Consider the following 24335-nt stretch of genomic DNA (forward strand, 5'->3'; position numbering starts at 1 on the left):
TAAATTCTACTCCTGAAACCAATATTACATTACATATTAACTAGAACTTAAATAAAAATTTGGAAGAAGAAAATTAAACGTTGAGGGGTGACTAGGTGGCTCAGTCGGTTAAGCATCCGACTTCAGCTCAGGTCATGATCTCATAGTTTGTGAGTTTGAGCCCGCATCGGGCTCTGTGCTGACAGTTCGGAGCCTAGAGCCTGCTTGGATTCTGTGTCTCCCTCTCTCTCTGCCCCTCTCCCACTTGCACTCTGTGTCTTTCTCTCAAAAAAGTAATAAACATTAAGAAATTTAAAAAAATAAAATAAAAGTTGAGAGGAGAAAGAGAGAAAAAAATTAGTATTAGTTTACCTAATTAGGGAAAAAGAAATCACAAATACACACTATGAGAAATGATAGTGGAGAAATAACAATATATGTCGAGGAAATTAAATGAATCATAGGAGATCACTTTGCTCAAAACTTCATAAATATATTTTTCTTTTTTCAAAATTTCACAAATCTATATTTCCTTGAGAAAATGGATGATTTTTATGAAAATTACAAGGATTCATATATCTATATCTATGTATTGATAGACATATCAACATAAATACATATATAATCTAAAGAGAGAAAATATGATGAAAGAAATAGAGAAAGATGACAATGAGATTGCTTTCAAATTATGCACCATACCCAAATAAATTCACCGGAAAATGCTACAAAACCTTCAAGCACCAAATAACACCAAAACTATGCCAATTATTCCAGATGTATTTATTCTGTGAGGGGGGGGAATACTTTGAAGGTGAGCAAGTGCATTACATATTTACAGTGTTGAAAATATTCTGAGAGCCTGACCAGATCATCCTGTGGAGGAGTAATCAGAAATATGTAGGAATGTATGAATCTATTCCACAGTAAAGGAGGTGCCACATTTTTTTCATGTCCAATGTACCCAGAGGATTTCTGTTCAGTGTGAGTTTTTTCATCCATAGTGAGATCTGACTTCTGGGAAGACCTTCCCACAATCAGTACTTATATGAGGTTTCTCTCCTATGTTGGTTCTGATGTCCAGTGAAGTGTATGTGCTGGCAGAACACCTTCCCACAGTCACTGCAGTTGGAGGGTTTCTCTGCTGTGTGTGTTCTCTGATATGCGATCATCTGTGAATTTCGGGAAAAGGCCATACCATATTCAGCAGATTCAGTGGGTTTCTCCCTAGTTTGAGTTCTTTGATGTACAGCTAGTGGAGACGTCTCACATAAGGCCTTTCCAGATTCATTACATTCATATGGTTTCTCTCCAGCATGAGCTCTCTGATGTATAATGAGATGTGACTTCAGGGAAAATGCCCTTCCACACTCAGTACACTCATAGGGTTTCTCCCCTGTATGAATTCTCTGATGAATAATGAGGGGTGATTTCTGGGAGAAGGTTTTGCCACAGTCACTACACTCATAGGGTTTCTCCCCTGTATGAATTCTCTGGTGTATAATAAGAGGTGATTTCTGAGAGAAGGCTCTTCCACACTCTGTACATATATAAGGTTTCTCTCCAGTGTGAAGCCTTTGATGTCCAGTAAGGTGGGACTTTTGGGAAAAGGCTTTTCCACAGTCATTACACACATAAGGTTTCTCTCCTGTATGAATTCTTTGATGCCCTATGAGGTGGGACTGCTGGCAAAAGGTTTTTCCACATTCACTACACTTATAGGGTTTCTCTCCAGTATGTGTTCTATAATGGATGATGAGTTGTGTTTTCCGAGGGAAGGTCTTCCCACATTCAGTACATTCATAGGGTCTCTCCCCAGTATGAGTTATCTGGTGTATAAAAAGGTGAGACTTCTCACAGAAGGCTTTCCCACATTCACTACATTCAAAGGGCTTCTCTCTAGTGTGAACTCGCTGATGTATAATGAGATGTGACTTCTGAGAGAAGGCTTTTTGACACTCAGAACATTCATAGGGTTTCTCTCCAGTGTGGACTCTTTGATGAACAATGAAGGGTGACTTCTGGGAGAAGGCCCTCCCACACTTAGTACACTCATAGGGCTTCTCCCCAGTATGAATCCTCTGATGCACAATGAGGTGTGATTTCTCACTGAAGGCTTTTCCACAATCTCCACATACATACGGTTTTTCTCCAGTATGAATTCTTTGATGTATAATAAGTTGTGACTTCTTAATAAAGCCTTTCCCACACTCACCACAAACATTGGGTTTCTTACCAGCTTGACCTTTTTTATACTGAATATGGACTTGTTTATGACTGAGAAATTTTTCACATTGACCATGTCCACAAGGTTTCATGCCAGTGTAAATTTTCTCAGGTACAGAACAGGAATCACTAAAGCTAGGTGGGCTCCTGCATCCAAATCTCTCAATGGGGTTCTTTCTTGTATGGCTCCTATTACATATCAGTGAGTCTAAATTAGATTCCAAGTTCTTTTCACATAAATCAAAATTATGGAGTTTTTTACTTGAAGGATCAAGGTTTATGCACCCACCAAAACTGTTTCCAAGTGTGTTATATTTGGGGCCTTTCTCCTTGGTCAATGTTTCATGGTTAATGACTGTGACTTGCTTCAAAACTCTGTCTTGGTTTCCCTGATATTTATGTGTCTGACCATCAATACGCCAAACTTTTAAAAGGTAGTACAATGAATTATCCTTTGGGGCTTTTTCCAATATCTCTTTTTGAAATGAAAGTTCTTCAGAAATGATCTGCTGGGAAGAGTCAAGGCTTTTCTCCCTGTCTGAAAGAAGAAAAAGATAAAATCAAATAGAAACCAAAAATAAAACAGCAATGAACAGAAGTGCTAAGAAGGTGCTCATGTGGGATGGATGTTATAAAGAAGGCCTGGTGAATTTTAAAGAATAAAAGATGTCATTGATGTCAGAGAAGAAGAAAATACCCTCCCAGCCATCTATCCAATTCTCACTTACCTGAGTGGATCCACCTTGACAACTCACTCTTCATGGTCCATGGGTCCTCTTCATGTTCCAACTTGAAGATTATACCTGGACTTATACCTGAACACCCTGTTAAGGGAAAATTATTCAGAAATTCATAAAGAGAAGAAGCAATCTCAGGGGCCTCCCAGGAAAGATGGATCCTTAACTCACAAAAATAAATTCCAGATATAACAAAAATATAAACATAAAAAAACTATAAAGACCCTATTAATGGAAAATCATAAAGGTCATGGTCTTGACAGTTTGAAGAGTGGGGAGGACTTGATTCATTGTTATACAGAGAATTTGCCCTTACCCACAGAGACCAGATGGCTGTAGATCTCCAGCATCACATCTCTGTGTAGGATCTTCTGAGCAGGGTCCAGACGCTGCCACTCCTCCTGGGTGAAGTCCACAGCCACATCTTCATAGGTCACTAGTTCCTATAACAGCACATTATGTACAATCTGCTCATTCTGATCATTTTTACCACAGCAACACCTGTAGGATAACTACTTATCATTTTGTGTAGCATACTTAATGAGAAAAACTTTGTAAGTTCTGCCATTAGCAAGAATAGTTGGTGGAACAGAATAAAGAGTCTAAAACTAGATGTGCAATGGAATATTACTCAGCCACCAAAAAGAATGAAATCTTGGAGCACCCTGGGTGGCTCAGTCAGTGAAGCATCCGACTCTTGATTTCGGCTCAGGTCATGATCTCACAGTTCATGAGATTGAGCCTCGCTTTGGGCTCTGCATTGACAGCATGGAGCCTGCTTGGGGTTCTCTCTCTCCTTCTCTCTCTACCCCTCGCCTGCTCTCTCTCTATCTCTCGCTTTCTCTCTGTCAAAATAAATAAATAAACATTAAAAGAGAATGAAATCTTGCCATTTCAACAACATGGATGGAGCTACAACGTGTTATGCTAAGCAAAATAAGTCAGTCAGAGAAAGACAAATACCATATGATTTGACTCATACGTGGAACTTAGGAAACAAGACAGATGAACATATAGGAAAGGAAAAAATGAGAACAGAGGGAAACAAACCACAAGAGACTCTTAACAATAGAGAAAAAACTGAGGGCTGATGGAGGGAAGTGGTTGGGAGAAGGGTTAGATAGGTGATGGGTATTAAGGAGGGCACTTGTTGTAATGAGCACTGGGTGTTGTGTGTAAGTGACGAATCACTGAATTCTACTCCTGAAACCAATATTGCACTCTATGTTAACTATAACTTAAATTTAAAAAAAAGAAAAAAGAAAAAGAAATAAACAAATTTTGAAAGTAAATAAATGCAGAAAAGACAGATTGTTCAAAACTGGGTAGTTATCAGAAAAATGTAAAGTTAGACTCCTTATTTCATACTATACTCAAAAATAAATTTGAGATATAACAAAAATTTAAACAAAGAAAATCAGAAGACATAAAAATAAAGACAGGAGAGATTCTAAAAATAATTTTAAAGTGGAGAAAACTCTTCTAAGTAGGCATGCTACAAGACCCAGATGTCACAAAGGAAAATACTGATAAATTTGATTACTTTATGTATTTCATAGCAAAATATACCATAAACAAATTCAAAGGACAAGCAACTACCTGAGGAGTATATATATGCACAACACATAAGATGGACAAAGAACAAATTTGCTCAATTTATAGAGCTCCTACAAAGCAAAAAGAAAATGACTAACAACTTAACCTTTTAAAAAATAATCAAAGGACATTACTGTCAATTCAGAGAAAATAAAATGCAAATGGCGTCTAAACATGTAAAATGGTGTTCAACTTCATTCACATGAAGAGAAATGCAAATTAAATCAAAATATCATGTTTTTCTTACATAATATCAAAGTTTAGAGTTTGATAAGTCACTAAGATGGTGAAGATGTAAAAAAAAAGTAGCACTCAAATTGCGAGTATACACTGGTACAATATATTTTGAGGGCAATTAACTTACAATAATTTAACAATATCCATCAAAATCTTATTTTTAATATAATTGATTGTCAAATTGGTTTCCATACAACATCCAGTGCTCATCCCAACAGGTGCCCTCCTCAATGCCCATCACCCACTTTCCCCTCTCCCCAACCCCCTATCAACCCTCAGTTTGTTCTCAGTATTTAAGAGTCTCTTATGGTTTGCCTCCTTCCGTCTATGTAACTTTTCCCCCCTTCCCCTCCCCCCTGGTCTTCTGTTAAGTTTCTCAGGATCCACATATGAGTGAAAACATGATATCTGTCTTTCTCTGCCTGACTTATTTCGCTTAGCATAACACTCTCCAGTTCCATCCACGTTGCTACAAAAGGCCAGATTTCATTCTTTCTCATTGCCAAGTAGTATTCCATTGTATATATAAATCACATCTTCTTTATCCATTCATCAGTTGATGGACATTTAGGCTTTTTCCACAATTTGGCTATTGTTGAGAGTGCTGCTATAAACATTGGGGTACAAGTGCCCCTGTGCATCAGTACTCCTGTATCCCTTGGGTAAATTCCTAGCAGTGCTATTGCTGGGTCATAGGGTAGATCTACTTTTAATTTTTTGAGGAACCTCCACACTGTTTTCCAGAGTGGCTGCACCAGTTTGCATTCCCACCAACAGTACAAGAGGGTTCCTGTTTCTCCACATCCTCTCTAGCATCTATAGTCATCTGACCAGCAATTCCATTTCTAGAAATTATTCAACACATATATGTAAGCAAAAGAACATGTGTGATGTTACTTCACTACAGTACTATTTATAATAGCAAAATAATGCAGACAACTTTATGGGGGATTGGATGAATTGTGCTTCAATCTGCATAAGATAATTCCATATACAACCATAAAAAGCAACAAGGATCGCTATGCAAAAGTCTCTAAGATATATTGTTAAGTGAAAAAAACATCCATCTATTCAGCAAGCAGTTGAGATCCCACTGAATACCAGGCATTTTTCTAGGAACTGGGGATACAGCAAAAAAGAAACCTGACAAAAATATCTTTCTTCAAGTATCTCATATTCTAGTGAGAGAAGACAGCCAACAAGGCTGAGTGAGAAAATGACATATAGCCAAAAAAAAGTTTTTAATGTGTACTTCAAAATTTGTATCACTCATATACAAAAAGCTCTTAGAAATCAATGAGCAAAAGACAAAGACAGAAAGGGAGTTTTACAGAGAAATTTTTAAATGGCAAATAAAATGTGAAAAAATGCCATATTTCATTTAATGATTAATGAAAAGCAAATGAAAATAAGATACAATGCTCAACCATAAAAATAGTAAGAATGAAAACCACTGAAGCTATCTGGTAGTAAGAGAAGTATTTGGAAATGGGCCTTTTTATAAGTGATTTGAAGCCACATGTAGAAGCTTATTACATAATATCAAAATGCAATTTGAAAAATACCCTTTAAATTTTAAACATGCTTGCTCTGTAACCTAGCACTCTCATGTCCAAAAATTTGGTCTATATAAATATTTGAGAAATATACAAAGATATGTTGATAAGGTTGTTCCCTTATTTGTGACTTCACTACTTTAGAGTATTGGTGAGACTATGTACTACCCATGCCTCAGCTTTTTTCTCTGAAGAATGGGGATAAATAATAGTATCTAACACAAAGTAATTCCATTATGTTTTATTATAATGGTGTCAGGCACACAGTAGGCATTCAATAAACAGTAGCTGTGATTATTCTTATTCTTTTAAAAAAAATTTTTAATGTTTATTTTTGTGTGAGAGAGAGACAGAGTGCAAGCGGGAGAGGGACAGAGAGAGAGGGAGCCTCAGAATCTGAAGCAGGCTCTAGGCTCTGAGCTGTCAGGATAGAGCCCAACATGGGGCTCAAAGTCACGCCCGCAAGATCATAACCTGAGCCAAAGTAGGATGCTTCATGGACTGAACCACCCAGGCGTCCCTATTCTTATTCTTATTTCCATTAGACATCAAAGAAAAAAAAACAGAAACAATAAAAGAATCCACAACAAGGGGCTGGTATCCTGCAAACATTAAAAGAACAATAAAAAGATACTATGAACAAAGTGCCTGGGTGGCTCAGTCAGTTGAGTGCCAGACTCTTGATTTCAGCTCAGGCCATGATCTCTGGGCTCATGACATCAAGCCTTGCATCGGGCTGTGTGCTGACAGCACAGAGCCTACCTGTGATTCTCTCTTTCTCCCTCTCTCTTTCTGCCCCTCCCCTGCTCACGCTTGCACACGTGCTTTCTCCCTCTCTCAAAATAAATAAATAAACATTTAAAAAGATACTATGAACAATTTTATTTATAAATAAAGTTTATTTACAATGCAGATTGCAGGACAGCAGGGTATGGTACGCATGCCAAATCTGGCCCACAAGCATAGGATGGTTTTTACACTTTTAACTGTTGAAGAAAAAAGTGAAAGGAGAATATTTTGTGGCATGTGAACATTGTATGAAATTCAATTTTCAGTGTCCATAAATAAAATTTTATTGGATTACAGCCATGTTCATTGGTTTACATATTGTCTACAGCTGTTTTCAACCTACAAAAGCAGAACTGAGTAGTTGCAACAGAGACCATATGGCCTACAAAAGCTTAAGTATTTCTATCTGGCCCTCTACAGAAAAAGTTTGCTGACCTCTAACTTAGACAAACTGGAAAAACTACTTGGAAATCACAAGTTAACAAACCCAACATACATAGAAATAGAAAAGCTGGATGGTATTGTATCTTTTAAATAAATCAAATTCATAATTAAAAACTTAACCACAAATAAAACTTCACACCCTGATGACTTCACTGGAGAATTCTTCCTAATTTTTAAGAAGGAAATAATACTAGGGTGCCTGGGCGGCTGAGTCGGTTAGGCATCTGACTCTTGGTTTTGGCTCAGGTCATAATCTAATGGTTAGTGCGTTCGAGCCCCATATTGGGCTGTTGGCGTGGAGCCTGCTTGGGATTCTTTCTCTGCCCCTCCCCCAGTTGCTCTCTCTCTCAAAATAAATAAATAAACTTAAAAAAATAAAAAGAAGGAAATAATACTAATTTTACCCAAACTCTTTCAAAGAATACTTCCCAACTTGTTAAATAAAGCCAACATAACTGTGATGCCAAAACATGATAAGCACAATACCAAAAAAACACAACCATGTCTCATGAACATAGGAGTAAAAATTCTCAACAAAATATTAATAAAAGACTGACTCGATGATGATGATGATGATGATGACAGGAATGGTTGGAGATTAACCATAGATAAAACAAGATTGGCCACTGGTTGATAATATTTGCAGCTGGGTGATAAGTACAAAGGGGTTCACAAAAATCAACTTTTGTGTATGTTCAAAACTGAAACTTTCCATAATAAAATATGTAAAGTTTGGATTTATTGGAAATGTTTTATCAATACACTTTTTTAAAGTTACAGAAGATACAGTTTGTGTAGTAAAAAACACATGAAAATAATAAAATCACACACATTTACATATATACATCTACACACATAGGGATTATATGTATAAAGAGTGTAAAGATCATCCCCAAACTACATAATACTAGTTATGCCAGGGAAGAAGGCAAAAATTAGATTTCAGACATATTTCCCTTTCTTCCTAAATTTTACTTTGCAATATTATGTACATTCTTTGCACCATGTATATACTACCCTTGCAAAGAAAGGATAAAAAGGCATAAAATGGAAGAGTAGAGAAGGAACTGGCCTTGAGTTGGGGCATGATCCCACAAACTATGAGATGACAGTGAAGGAGCCATGGAAAACCAGGCTCCAAGCCTCTGCCAGAAAATTTTAACTAAAAATAGCCTCTTTGAAACAACTATTGATGATACCACACTGTGCTGAAAATGGCTGGCCTTTAGGAAAACTCAACAATAACATTTCTTAAGCTAAAGTCTCAGAAATCTTGACTTGAGGAGACGGATTGATGAACTGCTTTATCTTGATGGGGAATGCAAATCATCTAAAGCATCCTGTTTGCCATTTTCACTGTGGCTGCCAGGAAGCTTGAAGATAAAATGTTTATCTCATTTTATATCAAATATGGCCAGATATCTTCACAGTAACTTCACCTGCCTCTTAATCTTCTATTCTGTCTATATTTCTCTAATTCATGTGTTCAATGTATTGTCCTTTTTCATTTTATTGTGGGAAAACCAAGTGGGAAACAAACAACCTACCTGGGACTCCATCATTTTCTGTTTCTCTTTGGAAACCAATTGGGGGTGGGGTGGGGGTACAGAAGAGTCTTCAGAGACCAGGCTGTATTAATCACTCTTCAGTGGCTGAATATAAAATGCATTACTTGTTAATTCATTGGTAATTGTCTTTGTCATTTGACCAGCAATGCCACTTCTAGAACTTTTTCCTAAGGTAATAATCATGGATGTGTGCAGAGACTTAACTGAAGGAAATTTCATCACAGATTTGTCTTTAACACCATAATTTTGAAAATAATCAAAATGCCTAATCACTGAGGACTGAGAAAATAAGTTATGGAACCTCCAAGAGATGAAAAGGCAGGTGACCATTTAAAGTAACACTAGAGACAATTAAGAGGTTCATGAGATACAGAAACCAAATGTAAAGTATGGACCTTGTCTGGACCTTAATTTAAAAAGACAAAAAAATCTTTGAGATACTCATTAAATTTTGAGTCCTGACTAGATATTTGATGATATTAAGAAATTTAACCAATGATGATCGGAAGTTATTACTGTTATTTTATATTGAATATATAAAATTCAAGTATTGACCTTGAAGTCTTTATCTTTTGTATGAAATGATATATCTGGGCTTTGTTTCAAAATAATAACAACTATATATATAAAGATTAATTGAGCTATACATTTAATATTTGTGCATTTTATGTTATCAATAACAAAAACAATCTGGAAGAGAGAAATAAATGGGTGGTCTAGATTAGGGGTTGGCAAACTTTCTCTGTAAAGAGACAGACAGTAAATATTTCAGATTTGTGAAGCCTATGGTCTTTGTTGCAATTATTCAGTGATTGAAAGCAGCTATAGACAATGCATAAGCCAATTCTGTTTACTGGCTGTGTTCCAATAAAACATCACTTATGGACACTATAATTTGAATTTTATATCATTTTCATATGTCACAAAATATTCTTCTGATTTTTTTTCCAAACATTAAAAAATGTGAAAACCATTCATGGTTTACAGCTGTATAAAAACAGCAGCAGGCCATATTTGGCCCACTGTCTAGAGTTTTCCATCCCCTGGTCTAGGTGAAACAACAGTGGTCATGAGTTGATGATTGATGATACTGGGTGATGTGCATAATGGGGTTTATTATATAATTCCCTCTATTTTGCTGAATGTTTGAAAATCTCCATAGAAATATACTTAATAGTATATGGAAATAAAGTTAATAGCATGGAAATACACCTGCAAAATGAAGAAGAGGCAGACCACAAGATCACACTCCCAATTGTTTAATAACAACAAACATCTGTTCCCAAAGATATCACAGTGGTTTGTGGCCATCCAAAGTTCAACCCTACCTGACAAAATCTTATTTGTTGGTATCTAATTTCTTTCATTGGATTTTCTTGGGTATCACATGAGTAGAACTGACCTTGAATTCATGGAAGATCCATGAAATATATACAAGATCAGTGCTACAAAACAATAATGAATAGATAATAATCGGGTATTAACTCACTTAAATATCATCCCAAGCCTCAAAGGATAGACCCTGCTATTATCCTCATTTCACAGTGAAGAAACTGAGGCCTAAAGAGGTTTAGTGACTTATTCATGATCACACAGCCAGTGACTAGAGGGTGAAGTGGTGGGAAAACAAAAAGCAGAGAACTTCTCCTTAGCTGTCATGGCACCAAAGTTTTCAGAGATGCGACTCTGCTTCTGAATGCCCTAGAAATTAATTCTCCTCCTAAATTACAGAAGGCATTGTCTGGTTGTTAACTTGAGAATAACAAAACTCTAAATTTACATTGTGCTTTACAGCTCAAAGTTAACTTAAAACCTTAATATTCAAAGCCACAACACGGAAGAGAGAAGCCAAAAATCAATGAAATATTTGCGAAACACATATCACTGATAAAGGAGTAGTATCAGAATATATAAAAACAAGTTCCACAAATCAATAAGGAAAAGGCAGACATTCAATAGAAAAAGGAGCAAAAGATCTGAACAGGTGCCTTACAAAAGAGGATCTAAGATATCAAAAATATATGAAAAAGCAGTCATCAGGGAAATACAAATTAAAGGCCCAATGTATGACTCCTCCATTGGAATGTTGATACCACAAGGGCAGGAATTTTTGTTTATTCTTGGATGTACTATCCATCTCAAAGAGCCACCCATCATGGACCTCACAGAATCTCAACATTGACCCTACACATTCTAATTCCTGTCTCCATGGACCCTCATCATTCACCCTAAAGACCACCCCATTGCTCACCCCAGATCCCCCATCATTCACCCAACAGACTCTCCATCACTCGTCCCACAAACCCCTTTCACTCACTCCCTTGAAACCCTACCACTCACCCTACAGACACTTTTGCTCATTGCACAGACTCCCCTATCGCCTCCATAAACCCCTCATCGAATATCCCACACAGTCTTACAGACTCCCCTCCCTATCACTGTTTTCCACATCATTCAGTCCAAAGGACCCCCTCATTAGTCCTTCCACATGTCCCCATCACTGACCACACAGACCCGCATCACTTAACGGGGCCCCTCACCCTGGCTCTGCTCTCAGGACCCCAAAGCTCCTTCTCAAGACGAACTTGGCTCCCTGCTTGCACAAATGGGCTCAACATCCCCCGAAATTCCCTTTCCCCTCCAGCCCTCCTTGGTGGGTCTGGTTGACGCTTTAGCTTATCTTTCGCATGCCCAGAAACAGCCTCCAAGCCGAGCTCTACCAGTAACAAAAATGGCGTCATTCGGTCTGTGCCAGGAACAACGTCGCCGGCCAGGAAAACGGCCAGGGCCTCACACTGCCTCTTGAGGCTCCCATTCCAGCCAGAAGAGATACGCGTTTTGGAGTCCAGGAAGTCCTCGTGATATTTCCGAGGCAGGGTATTCGGAATTGGTGCTTCGAAAGTAGTGTGAGGCTCCAATGTGTAGCGACTGTTCCGGGCGGGTAAATGGGCGTTCCCGGCCATCGGCAGAGACACTGCCAGAGCAAAGGCGTGGCGACGTGCGGGTAGGGGTGTTCGGAGGGAACCCGGTCCTGGGAGCGGGGCGGGAGGGAGTGGTAAGGCCGGAGGGTAGAAGCACCGCCTGGGAGATTGCTCTGCAGAAGCTTCATTTCTAAAACATCTGGAGAAAGTGAAGAGTCTTTTTACATAACGTATTCTCTCGTTAACACACCCGGCCCGCCTCTAGCAGCCTAGAGTTGTTGCCCTCCGGCCTTCCTATTGTTCCTTCGAAGGGACAGCGCCCCCTCCCCTTGTGTCACTCAAGGCTCTGCCTCGCCGCGCTCCTAGTCTTCTATTGGCTCCTTTGAACACAGAAGGTCCTCCCTCTCTTGTCGCTCACGGGCCAGACTTTCTGCCAGGGTCCCTTAAAGTGGGCAGATGTGGCCTTTTGTAGCCCAATATGAAAGCTAAAAGAGAGGGGGCACCTGGATAGCTCAGACCATTGAGCATCGGACTTCTGCTCAGGTCATGATCTCACAGGTTCGTGGGTTCCACAGCCCCGCTTTGGGCTCACTGCTGTCAGCACAGAACCCGCTTCAGAGGATCTCTCTCTCTCTCTCTCTCTCCTCCTCCTCCTCCTCCCCCGCTTGCACTGCCTCTCTCAAAATAAATAAATAAACGTTTTTTAAAAACTGAAAGAATTAAGAGAGGCAGAAGTTTAAGGTAAAACCTAAGGAACATTGATTTTAGAAAACTTAACAAAAGGCTATATTGGAGGCAAACCCTGAATGGGATTGAATAGTTAACAAAATCTCAGATTCTAGATCTACAACATAGAGGAGTTCTGATGGTGAAATAGTTAAAGCCCTAGGATTCAAGACTTCTACCAGAGCACATGGATGGGGAGGGGGGGGGGAAGGTAACAAAAATTTTACTTCTAAGTCAAACCCGAAAGGCACTGAAGGTAAAATTGTGGCCTAGTTACCAATTCTTTCCAGAGAGGCTTTGAAAATGTAAACATTAACTTCTCTGGTAGACTGGTGAAGCATCAATGGTGGCCTAATTAGCAAAGGCGCACAATTCACAAACTATACCAAAGGGGCAATGATCGCAGAAGAGTTAACCAAGACCTGACTTCAAGGTCAGACCAAATAGGCATTTATGATAAAAACATGAACAAAGGGCTGGAGTTGATGCACATAGAAGAAGGGGCAATAATGGCACAAGAGTTAGCATCGGTTTGATTTTTCAGCACACACTAAAAGAAGACAGTTGGGGAGGATTTAACTAAGGCTGCCATCAATGTACATAGCTGAAGGGTAACAGTGGGGGAAAGTTAACAATGTGAAAAAAGATTGACACATAAATTGCCCTGATAGTGGAGAAATGAACAGACATCCAAGCATAATACACAAACACAAAGGGACTGTTAACTTTCTACCCTTAAAGCTCTAGATTCTATATCTAGATCAAAACCCGTTAATGGTAGAATAGATAACTGATGCCTGAGTTCAAGATAAAATCAGAGTTGATTTAGGTTGGAAAAGTTAATAGAGGTCCAGGTTGGAGGACATAGATAAGGGATTTTGATGGTGGAATGGCTAACAATGGCTGAGATTTGAGGTCACACAGAGGGGCGTGGGTGGTGGAAGAGTTAGTTAATAAGGACATGGTTTGAGTGTTGAGCAGGTAGGCATCAATGGTGGAATTTTTCAAAGATGCCTGTATTAGTTTCCTATTGCTGCTCTAAAAAATTACCATAAACTTACAAGTTTAAAACAACACAAGTTTATTATGTTATAGTTCTGGAGGTCAGAAGTCCAAAGTGAGTTTCCCTGGGCTGAAATCAAGGTAGTAGCAGAATCATACTCCCTCTGGAGGCTCTAGGGAAGAATCCATTTCCTTGCTTTTTCTAGCTTCTAGAGGTCAACTCTATTCCTTGGCTTAAAACCCCTTCTTCCATCTTCAAAGCCAGCATTGTAGCATCTTCAAATCTCTTTATGACTGTGTCCTTCTGCTTCCATCATCACACCTCAATTTTGGACTCTGACCTCCCTCTTTCCTTCTTATAAGGACCCTTGTGATTACACTGGACTTATCTGGATAATCCATAATAATCTTCCCATCTCAAGACTTTTTAATTTACTCATATCTGCATAGTTCCTTTTTCCATGTAAAAACATTCAGAGGGTCAATGGTGGTGGAAGATTTGGTCGGGGCACAAGGTATTAATAGAGAAAGACTAATGATAGTATATGAAGGTTGAATTCAAACCAGATGGGTATCAATGAGGAGCCCAATCTGTTATGTCAGAATTTTTTCAAAGACCTGAGTTCAAGGTCAAAAAAGGAAATTGATGGAAATCTGAATATAGACCCTGGGCCCTAGGTCATGATCGTAGGAGCACTGATGGTGGAAAAGTTAACTGAAGTCCAGATTTAAGATCTAGAGCAAAGCCACATTAATGGTGGCATACTTAATAGAGCCATGAGTTTAAAGTTAAAGGTCATTGATGAGGAGAGCCTGAGTGGCTCAGTCAATTAAGCATCTGACTATTGATCTCAGCTCAGGTCATGATCTCATGGTACATGAGATCCAGCCCCACAGTGAGGTCTGGGCTGACAGCTTGGAGCCTGCTTGGGATTCTCTCTCTCTTCCCCTCCCCCACTCACATGTGCACCAGCTCGCGCGCGCTCTCTCTCTCTCTCTCTCTCTCAAAAATAAATAAATAAATATTTAATAAATAAATAAACAAACATTTAAAAAGGAAAAAACCATCATTATTGATGAGGGACCATAAGGCAAGCTGAGGACCAAACACAAGCTTGCACACCTCCCACCCCTGGCAGGTGGGATATGTGTGATATTACTCAGGCACTCCTGGCTTCCCAAGAATAGAGGAAAGGACAGAAAACAAATACTTAAACTGATAGAGTCTCCATCAATTTACAAATATCTTAGTACAATTACAAGAAAAGGGCAATCTTATCAATAGCTTAGTCTCCAGCAACTCCCTACAGTCCTAACCATAATGTTTTGCTAGAGGGAAAAACAACTTTAGCTTGACAATAACTAGGCCTTTAGTAATCTGTGAATCTTCTTTAGCATATGGAAATACCTGTAAGAAACTTCCTCTTGGAGTACCTGGGTGGCTCAGTCAGTTAAGCGTCCAACTTCGGCTCAGGTCATGATCTCGCAGTTCCTGAGTTCAATCAAGCCTTGCATCGGGATCTGTGCTGACAGCTCAGAGCCTGGAGCCTACTTCAGATTCTGTGTCTCCTTCTCTCTCTCCCACCTCCTGCTCTCTCTCTCTCTCTCTCAAAAATAAGTAAACATTAAAAAAAATTTTTTAAAGAAACTTCCTCTTGACTTTATTTGCCCCAACTCCACAGTATATAAGCAATCACTCTTCATGACCCCAATGCAGCTCTTTCTGCCCACAGGTCTTGTCCCCGTGCTTTAATAAAATCACCTTTTTGCACCAAAGATGTCTCAAGAATTTTTTCTTGGCCGTCAGCTCGAAACTCCCATCACTCCAAAACCCCATGAATTATGAAAACCTACAGTGTGGGGAGAGGGAGACCTGAGCAGATGAGCCTTTTCCAGTGCAGGAGTCTTGGATCAAAATGGGAAGAAGATGATGAGAGTTCATCTTCCCCTTGCTGCCTCCCTAGTGGTTGATACCACATCTTTATAGGTGGTTTGCAGCAAATTGTTTCATTCAGGGCTGGAAAGGGACAGTGCACTGGTGACCTGTGAGAGGTAAGGGAGATGATTCATTTTCAGAAATACCAAATAAAACTGTGCTGTCCAGTTAACAGTACATTTACAACCTATTGGATATATATATGAACCCACACACACAGACACACATAATGGAGTCCCAAACCCTTAGACACTTCATTTCCTGATTCTTCTTCCCCTCTTTGTTTCACGGGCTTCTTTTCATGGGCTTTACAATCAGCATGCACCAAAGAACAAAGGAGGGACTGAAAGTCTCTGCGTCACCTCAGGAAATGTACATTTGTTCCAATCAGACTACTTTTTGCTTCACATGGGCATAGGCAATGTCCGGGTAAGGCTGTAACCTCTTTAGTACTCAGCCAATGAGGAATCAGGAGGAACATGCATGATAGGAGATAAATTGCCTACTGTGACTGCCCTGAGTGTGCCTGTCCATCAGACACCTGCTCTTGCAGGAACATAGATTAAAGCCTCGCTTCACTGTGCTCTGATTTTGATTGGTTCAGCTGCCTTATTTCCCACATTTAGGGGCTAGTCCCGGATTCACCTTGACCCACAAGGTCCAGGTCCTCCTGCAAGAGGGGAGTCGCATCCCACCCCAGTTTGGGTGGCCTTCCCACAGGAAGACCCCTGGCCCCTCAGGGATCCATGGAACTCGAGACTTTTTGCTTTTGGAGACAAAAGAAGTGACACTATGAAAAGGGTAAAAGACAAGCACTGTGGTGTCCTGATAACTCCATGCATGGACAAAGATAGGAAAATTGGACTACAAGTATGGCCTTGGGGGTTGGGAAATCCTCAGAGGCTGAGTGTGTGTGACTGAGACGTATCCTAGATACAAAGTAAATGCAGAGTCTCAATCCACGGACCCGTTTTCTCATGAGGGAAACAGCCAGAGACAGAAGAAGTGGGCTCTGGAGAGTGCAAGAAACCTCCATTAAGGGTGGATGAGGGCCCCAGTGAAACTCAGGAACAGGAACTAGCTTGGTAGAGTATGGGGAACAAAAATTCTAGGCCTAGGGGTAAGGAAGAATTACCCAGAAAGAGGCAGGGTCTCCTCAGATTCCCCTGGATAGTATGTTGGGGCGAATGTTACAGTACTGGGGATGCTAAGGCTATTTGGGTCTGTTGGTAAACATGCTTTGTGCTTAATAGATTCATAAATTTGCCATCTAAAGAATTCTGATATAACAGTTCACAATTGGTAACTACTTAGTTTTCACTGGAGACTAAGTTTTCTAAGAGTTAAAATTCTGCTAAATGCAGTTAAGAATGATAGAAATAAGGAAAGCATCTCTATATGTAAAAGTAGGTATGTAAAAATATTTTCAAAATGGATATACATTTTTGTTGAAGATAAAAGAAAATAATTTTGTCCTAAATGAGACTGGTTGTTTGGAGAGGAATGGCTTGGGACAAAATCTAAATGTAAGGGAAAGTTGTAGACAGTTCATGAAGGGAAGTCTTTGGAAAAGAATTTTATGTGTGGCCAGGATGGACCAAGGTTAAAATGAATAGGTTTTCAAGGGATATAGGGGTGTTGATACATAGTGGCACATGTACCCCTATGTTTATAGCAGGGCTTTCAACAATAGCCAAATTATGGAAAGAGCCTAAATGTCCATCAACTGATGAATTGATAAAGAAGATGTGGTTTAGGGGCGCCTGGGTGGCGCAGTCGGTTAGGCGTCCGACTTCAGCCAGGTCACGATCTCGCGGTCCGGGAGTTCGAGCCCCGCGTCAGGCTCTGGGCTGATGGCTCAGAGCCTGGAGCCTGTTTCCGATTCTGTGTCTCCCTCTCTCTCTGCCCCTCCCCCGTTCATGCTCTGTCTCTCTCTGTCCCAAAAATAAATAAACGTTGAAAAAAAAAAATTAAAAAAAAAAAAAAAAGAAGATGTGGTTTATATATACAGTGGACTACTACTTGGCAATGAGAAAGAATTAAATCTTGCCATTTGCAATAACGTGGATGGAACTAGAGGGTATTATTCTAAGTGAAATAAATCAGTCAGAGAAAGACAGATACATTTGTTTTCACTCATATTTGGATCTTGAGAAACTTAACAACAGACCACGGGGGAAGGGAAGGGGAAAAAATAGTTACAAACAGAGAGGGAGGGAGACAAACCATAAGAGACTCATAAATACAGAGAACAAACTGAGGGTTGATGGGAGGTGGGGGAGAGGGGAAAGTGGTTGAGGAGGGCCCTTGTTGGGATGAGCACTGGGTGTTGTATGTAAGCCAATTTGACAATAAGTTATACTTAAAAAATAAATAAAATAAGATTAAGACTTAAAAAATGAATGTGTTTTAAAAGTACTCTGGTATAAGTTTAAAATCCTGCTTTACTCTCTGTTAAAAAGACAAAGTTTTCTTGGCTTGTGGGTCTGCTTTTGAAAAACAACAAAAAAGGAAAGATTTCTTTCCTCTTTGCCCAAAAAGATGGAAAGAACTATGATTTTAACCAAAAGGGCAGGACAGCATGTCCTTTTGAGTTTTTTTTTAAATTTTTCTTAACGTTTATTCATTTTTGAGAGACAGAAAGAGACACAATATGAGTGGGGGAGGGGAAGAGAGAGAGGGAGACACAGAATCCAAAGCAGGCTCCAGCCTCTGAGCTGTAAACACAGAGCCCAATGTGGGGCTTGAACTCATGGACCGCAAGATCATGACCTGAGCCAAACTCCAATGCTCAACCAACTGAGCCACCCAGGCGCCCCATCCTTTTGAGCTGTTTTAATCAAAGCTTGGTTGCCCCTTCTTTGATCCAAAGGCAGAGGAGATGATGGCAATGTCCTCGCTGCTACTCTCCAAGTGCTCCACATTTGTATTATTTCTGCAATGCAGAGAAATGGGTTCCTATGCTATATGAGGGCTGGATGACTATTCTATATAAAGGGCTTTTACCGGATTACATGGGAGCCATTTTGCTACACTGAGCCCAGTATATGCTGATTTGTACCAATACAGTGACCTTAAAATGGACATCTACATGGCTGGAACATACTTATGTAGACATTGCCAAAAAAAAAAAAAAAAGGCAGGGGAATAGATCTTGACTTTGGCCCTTTTAGCTCCCCTCAATGGCCAATTTTACCCTTATAAAAAAATAGTTTTCACCAGTCTTTTAAAATGTACTTGTAAAGACGAACAGTTTTGTTATGATTGATGTATAAATTACTGTTGGGCCAAAATAAAATCAATGCATCCCTCTACAACCAATGGAATCATGCTTGGTCACAGTCAATACCCGCAAAGTCAATACCCAGGTCAAGCCTGGGTAAGAGCAACTATTCCAAGCACCTCCTTAGATTGACAAGGCTTTTGGCTGCCAGTCACATAGCCAGCCAAAACACAGGACCAAGAGATGACGTTTCTCTTGGTCAGCTATAAGGGATGACTTTTCTTCTTTTTCCTATAGATGGGCAATTCCCCAACCAAGGCCAATATTCTTTGGGATGCATTCTGAAAAACTGGGATGATTTTGATCCACAAACCCTAACCCTTAGTTATCAATTGCTTTTGCACTGAAGCTTGTCCCCAGTATAAATTGGAAGAGGAAATTTGGCCACCAGAGAGAAATATCAATTATAATACTATCCTTCAATTGGACTTGTTTTGCAAACATGAGGAGAAACAGGGAAAAGTATCCTGTGTTCAGTGTTTTGGGGCCTGAAGAGATGAACAAGGTATGTATAAGGTCGATCCTGGCCTACTGGCAACCCTTTCCAAGGGTTCACAATGATGAAGCAAGGGAGCCAAGAGTCCCTTGCCTGTACCCAAAGAAGACCTAGAGAAGTAGGAAGGGAAGTCCTCCACCTCAACTTCCTCCTCCTTGGGTCCTCAATCTATATATCCAGACTTAGAAATGTGCACTTCTGCTCCCTGATGCCCACCTTATCCAGGCCCTCCCCATAATGTAACAGGCATGTTTCCCCTACAAGAAGCTAGAGTGCCAGAAGGAGAAACGCAGGGAGGCACCACTAGGATAAGATTGCAAGTACCTTTTTCATTGCAGGACTTAAGACAGATAAAAGAATATCTAGGTAAATTTTCTGATGATCCGGATAAATAGATAGAGGTTTTTCAGAATATTACGTATGTTTTTGAGTTGATCTGGAAAGATACAATGCTTTTGTTGAATCAGACTGTTAATGAGACAGAGAAGCATGGTGTCCTGACAGCAGCTGAGAGATATGGGGACAAGGAACTTCCTAATTATCATGGGACTAGAGGTCCTATAGGGAACTCCCAGTTCCCTACTGGGGTTCAGGCAGTTCTGCCCCAAGATCCTAATTGGGACTATGATAATCCTGTTGGGGAATGCTATCGTTGCCACTTCCAAGCTTGTGTTTTGGAAAAATTAAGGATATTTAGGTTAAAGCCTTAAATTAGTCTAAATTGGCCACTACTTTACAAACACAGGATGAGAGCCTGGTGGCCTCCCTGGAAAGATTAAGTTTAAATATACGGCTATCTCCCCTGATACCCTTGAAGCTGAGACAATTCTAAAGGACAAATTTGTCACCCAATCAGCCCCAGAATTTCCAAGGAAGCTGCAAAATTTGGCAGTTGGCCTGGAAGGGACCCTGGAGGAGCTCTTACAAGCTGCCAATTGAGTATATTACAACTGAGATCAAGAGGAGAATAATGAACATGAAAAGAAGCTTTAAAAAAAAACCTAAAGCCTTAGTCGTGGCCTTATTATGTCAGTCCAGACTTCCCGAGGTCTTGGAACCAAGTGCCATTCAGGGAACTGGAAACGAGAATGTCCTCGGAGGGGACAACAGAAGTTGAAACCCCATAAGCCATGCCCTTATGTGGTGACGATCACTGGAAGATCTGAATGCCCTTGAGGACCTCAACCTGTGGGGTCTCAGATAACCAGTGTCCCTGAAAGGAACTGATGGGGCCTGGGGCTCTTTGGGGTGGCTCCCCTAAACCAACCATCTGTTGGAAACCCAGAGCCTCAGATAACTCTGAAAATAGAAGGAAAACTGGTTGATTTCCGTCTTGACACAGGAGCCACCTTTTCTGTCCTCCTTTCCACTTCTGGCCAACTGTCCAAACACGGTGTAACAATTAGGGGCATCTTCAGAAAACTTATGATTAAATTTTTCTCTCAGCCACCAGGGTGCATATGGGGAGACTTTTTTTTCACATTCTTTTTTCATAATGCCAGAGAGCCCCTCTCCCTTGCTAGAAAGAGACGAGTCATAATTGACTAAATTAAGGACTATAGTGCTACTAGCTCCAGGACAGATAAACAATTGCCTAAACTTATAGTAATCTGGATATCGAAGATCAATCTTTCCTTGAGGTAAAATTAAATATGTGTCATGGAGTTGTTCCTATGGAAACTGGAGGGCCAAAGGAATCTTTGCAGATTGAGAACCAAAAACTAGTTCAGGTGCTTAATTATTCTAACCAGCAATATCACAAGATCCCAATAAATATGGAAGGGAAGGAAAAACTACAGTTACATTAAAAAAAAATATGACCAGACACGTCAGGGACTTTTTGGATGGCTACAATGCATCTTTCCTTCCTCTCGTGTGACCTCCTCCCTAGGAGGCATTGCATTTAGAATAATAATGCTTGTTGGTCTAATATTCTTTTTCTATGTCATTTATAGAAGCCCTCACAGATGCCAGAAAAAAAGACATTCAAGAAAATTTTTCTAGCCCAGACGTTCCAAATACCCTCCCATTATTTCGGACCTCTGGATCGACCTCTGAACCTGCCCCAACTGTTGTACCTATGTCATCACCCCCTTTCAGCAGGAAGCAGTTAAGATCAGTCATGATCCCAATTCCTAAGGGCAGTTAGGAGTTACATGTTGAATGCCGGGGAATATGATAGGAAAAGATGGGATTCAGTAGGCAGAGAGGGAAAGGTTAGGACATGAGGTCCCTGGGTGGGAAAAAAACAAACAAACATGTCTTGTAACAATGCTGGGAGCTTCTGACCACAGCAAACCCCCTGGGGCATAAGGTTTCTCTTTAGAAACAGATATCTGTGCCTTATGCCCAAAATAAGGGCATATTAGAAGATAAACCTGACTGTGAAGAGGAGAGTCAACACTTGCTGAACATGTTTGAATGAGAGCTCAAAAATAAAGGAAATATAAATGAAAATGGAATCAACTTAGAAAAGAAGAGAAGGGATTGTGAGAAGTAAGGGAGATGATTCATTTTCAGAAGTACCAATTAAAAGCTGTGCTGTCTAGTTAACAGTAGGTTTACAATCTACTGGAAATATATATGAACATCCCCCCTATAATGGAGTCCCAAACCCTCAGACACTTAACTTCTTGGTTCTTCCCCTCTCCGTTTTGAGGGCTTTGCAATGAGCATGCACTAAAGAACTGAAGTTCTGCGTCACCTCAGGAAATATACATTTGTTCCAATCAGACTACTTTTTACCTTACGTGGGCATAGGTGATGTCTGGGTAAGGCTGTAACCTCTGTAGTACTCAGCCAATGAGGAATCAGAGGAGGGTCTTGTGTGCTGGGAGATAAATTGCCTGCTGTGACTGCCCCGAATGTGCCTGTCCATCAGACACCTGCTCTTGCAAGAATGTTGATTAAAGCCTCATTTCACGGGCCTCTGAGTCTCTGCAGTCCTCCTTTGATTGAGTCAGTGGGCTTATTTCTCACATGACCTCAACAGGATGTCAGCACTGTCAGAGTCCCCCAGGATGTGACAGCAGCAGGTGCTTAAAGACAATGTCACTGGTCCTGTGTGTGGTTGTATTAGGGTTTGGACATCAGCTAGAGATGCTGCAGCCAACACCGTTAGAGGAGAGAAGAACAAAAGAGGAAGAATGTGGGAGAGAGAGAGAGAAAGGCCTCTGAGAGGCTTTAAGAGAAAGAGAATGGAGAGAAGAAGATGAAGAGAGTCAGAAAGAGATAAGCAAATAAAACCAGAGACAAAGTGGGCAACTAACTTGGCGAGTCAGGTATGGAGGGTATCCTGCCCAAGGAACACCAACCCAACTCACAGGTAGAACTGAAGTGTACCAATGAGAATCTATGTCAAGGATCTGGCTACACCAGCCTCTCTCTGGTAGAACCCTTGCCCTGTTATCTGTCCAACTGGGTCCCCACTCCAGGATAAATTCACATGTCTAGTGAAACCTGTGGAGAAAATTCCTAAGGGAAAGGTCAGGAGCTAAGGACTGATGCCTTCCTCCCACTGAAGAGGCCTTGGAAGGGGCTTGTGAGGGACTAAAGGAAGCAGAGAAACTGCTCTATCCCTAGAAGCAGCCAGGGTATCCCTAGGGCAGGAGTGAGGAATCTATATCTGACACCCTTGGGATGGGGCTGCAGAAAGTGTCCTCTCTCTGTGCTGCCTGTGCCCCAATAGGTCATTTTGTCCAACCCTCTGCCTCCAGGTAGCCAGGTATCAGGACATACCAGTCGCACCAGTGGATTCAAAGGCCTCAGGGGAGGAGCCTGTGTCCCAGGTTTCTCAGCAGATGGCCCAAACTGCTTTGCTTTGCAGCTTTGCAGGTTGAAAGGAATTAAGGGCCAGGGGCCAGTGGAGCCATGGGAAATTCTGGGCCAGAGAAGGAAAAACAATTAATTACTCAGGATTTGATGAGCAGTGGCATCTGGATTTCAACAGCTAGAGGTAGTGTGAATCTCAACATCCATCTGGAATGAGGTGCTAAGCTTGAACGTCAGTGCCACCCTTCAAGGGTACTGTGTTTGGTGATCCAGCTTGCTTTGGCTACTGTTGTAGGAACCCAGGTTACACAGTGCCAGCCCCATTAACATATCAGTTCTGCTGGGTGATTCAGACCACAGGGCTGGGCCATCGTCTGGACATTAAGCCTTCAGGAGCTGATGAAGCTGTTGCAGCAGGGAAAGGAGGGTCAAGGTCACTGCAAGTAGAGAGTATTTCAGCCCTGGATGCTTGTGAATTAGGGCCTATACTGAGCTTACCCTTCCCATCCTTCAGAGGCTTATCTCAGAAGCTCATCACCTCTACTTCCATTCCTCCAGAGTTTCTAGACCAGTCCAGTTTCCCAGAAACATATCTCAAAATAGAGAATCTGATTCCACAGCATGAATTTGTTCTTTTTTAAAAATATATTATTTATTTGGGGCACCTGGGTGGCTCAGTCAGTTGAGCATCCGACTTCAGCTCAGGTCATGATCTTGCAGTGTGAGTTCGAGCCCCGCCTTGGGCTCTGTGCTGACAGCTCGGAGCCTGGAGTCTGCTTCGGATTCTGCGTCTCCCTCTCTCTCTGCCCCTCCCCCACTCATGCTCTGTCTCTGTCAAAAATAAAAATAAACATTAAAATTTTTTTTAAAGAAATAAAATATTATTTATTTATTTTGAGAGAGAGACAGTGCGAGCAGGGGAGGGGAGAGATAGAGAATCCCAAGCAGACTCCACACTGTCAGCATAGAGCCCGGTTTGGGGGCTTGAACTCATGAACCGTGAGATCATGACCTGAGCTGAAACCAAGAGTTGGGCACTTAACCGACTGAGCCACCGAGATGTCCCATGAA

The 24335-nt window shown here is 40.7% G+C and overlaps 1 protein-coding gene across 1 annotated transcript; it reads right to left on the reverse strand.

Annotated features, from left to right (window-relative positions):
- Positions 1–648: 648 nt before the first annotated feature.
- Positions 649–9614, reverse strand: ZNF630 (zinc finger protein 630). The gene is made up of 4 exons (XM_047076164.1): positions 9109–9614; positions 3256–3382; positions 2931–3026; positions 649–2740 (listed from the first exon to the last, which is right to left on the reverse strand). The coding sequence occupies exons 1-4, from the start codon at positions 9121–9123 to the stop codon at positions 1014–1016; spliced, it is 1965 nt and encodes a 654-aa protein (XP_046932120.1). The 5' UTR covers positions 9124–9614; the 3' UTR covers positions 649–1013.
- Positions 9615–24335: the final 14721 nt, after the last annotated feature.

The sequence above is a fragment of the Lynx rufus genome, unplaced genomic scaffold (genome assembly GCF_022079265.1).
Source record: "Lynx rufus isolate CCGP_SWC_20201006 ecotype Redwood Valley unplaced genomic scaffold, mLynRuf1.p SCAF_14, whole genome shotgun sequence".
Classification (NCBI taxonomy): Eukaryota; Metazoa; Chordata; class Mammalia; order Carnivora; family Felidae; genus Lynx; species Lynx rufus.

Excerpts from the sequence above, each read along its gene's own strand:
- ZNF630 (XM_047076164.1), bottom strand. Across the intron at positions 3,027-3,255 it reads CAGCCATCTGGTCTCTGTGG|GGTGTTCAGGTATAAGTCCA; the intron begins GTAAGGGCAAAT and ends TTCCCTTAACAG. Across the intron at positions 2,741-2,930 it reads GTCAAGGTGGATCCACTCAG|ACAGGGAGAAAAGCCTTGAC; the intron begins GTAAGTGAGAAT and ends TTCTTCTTTCAG.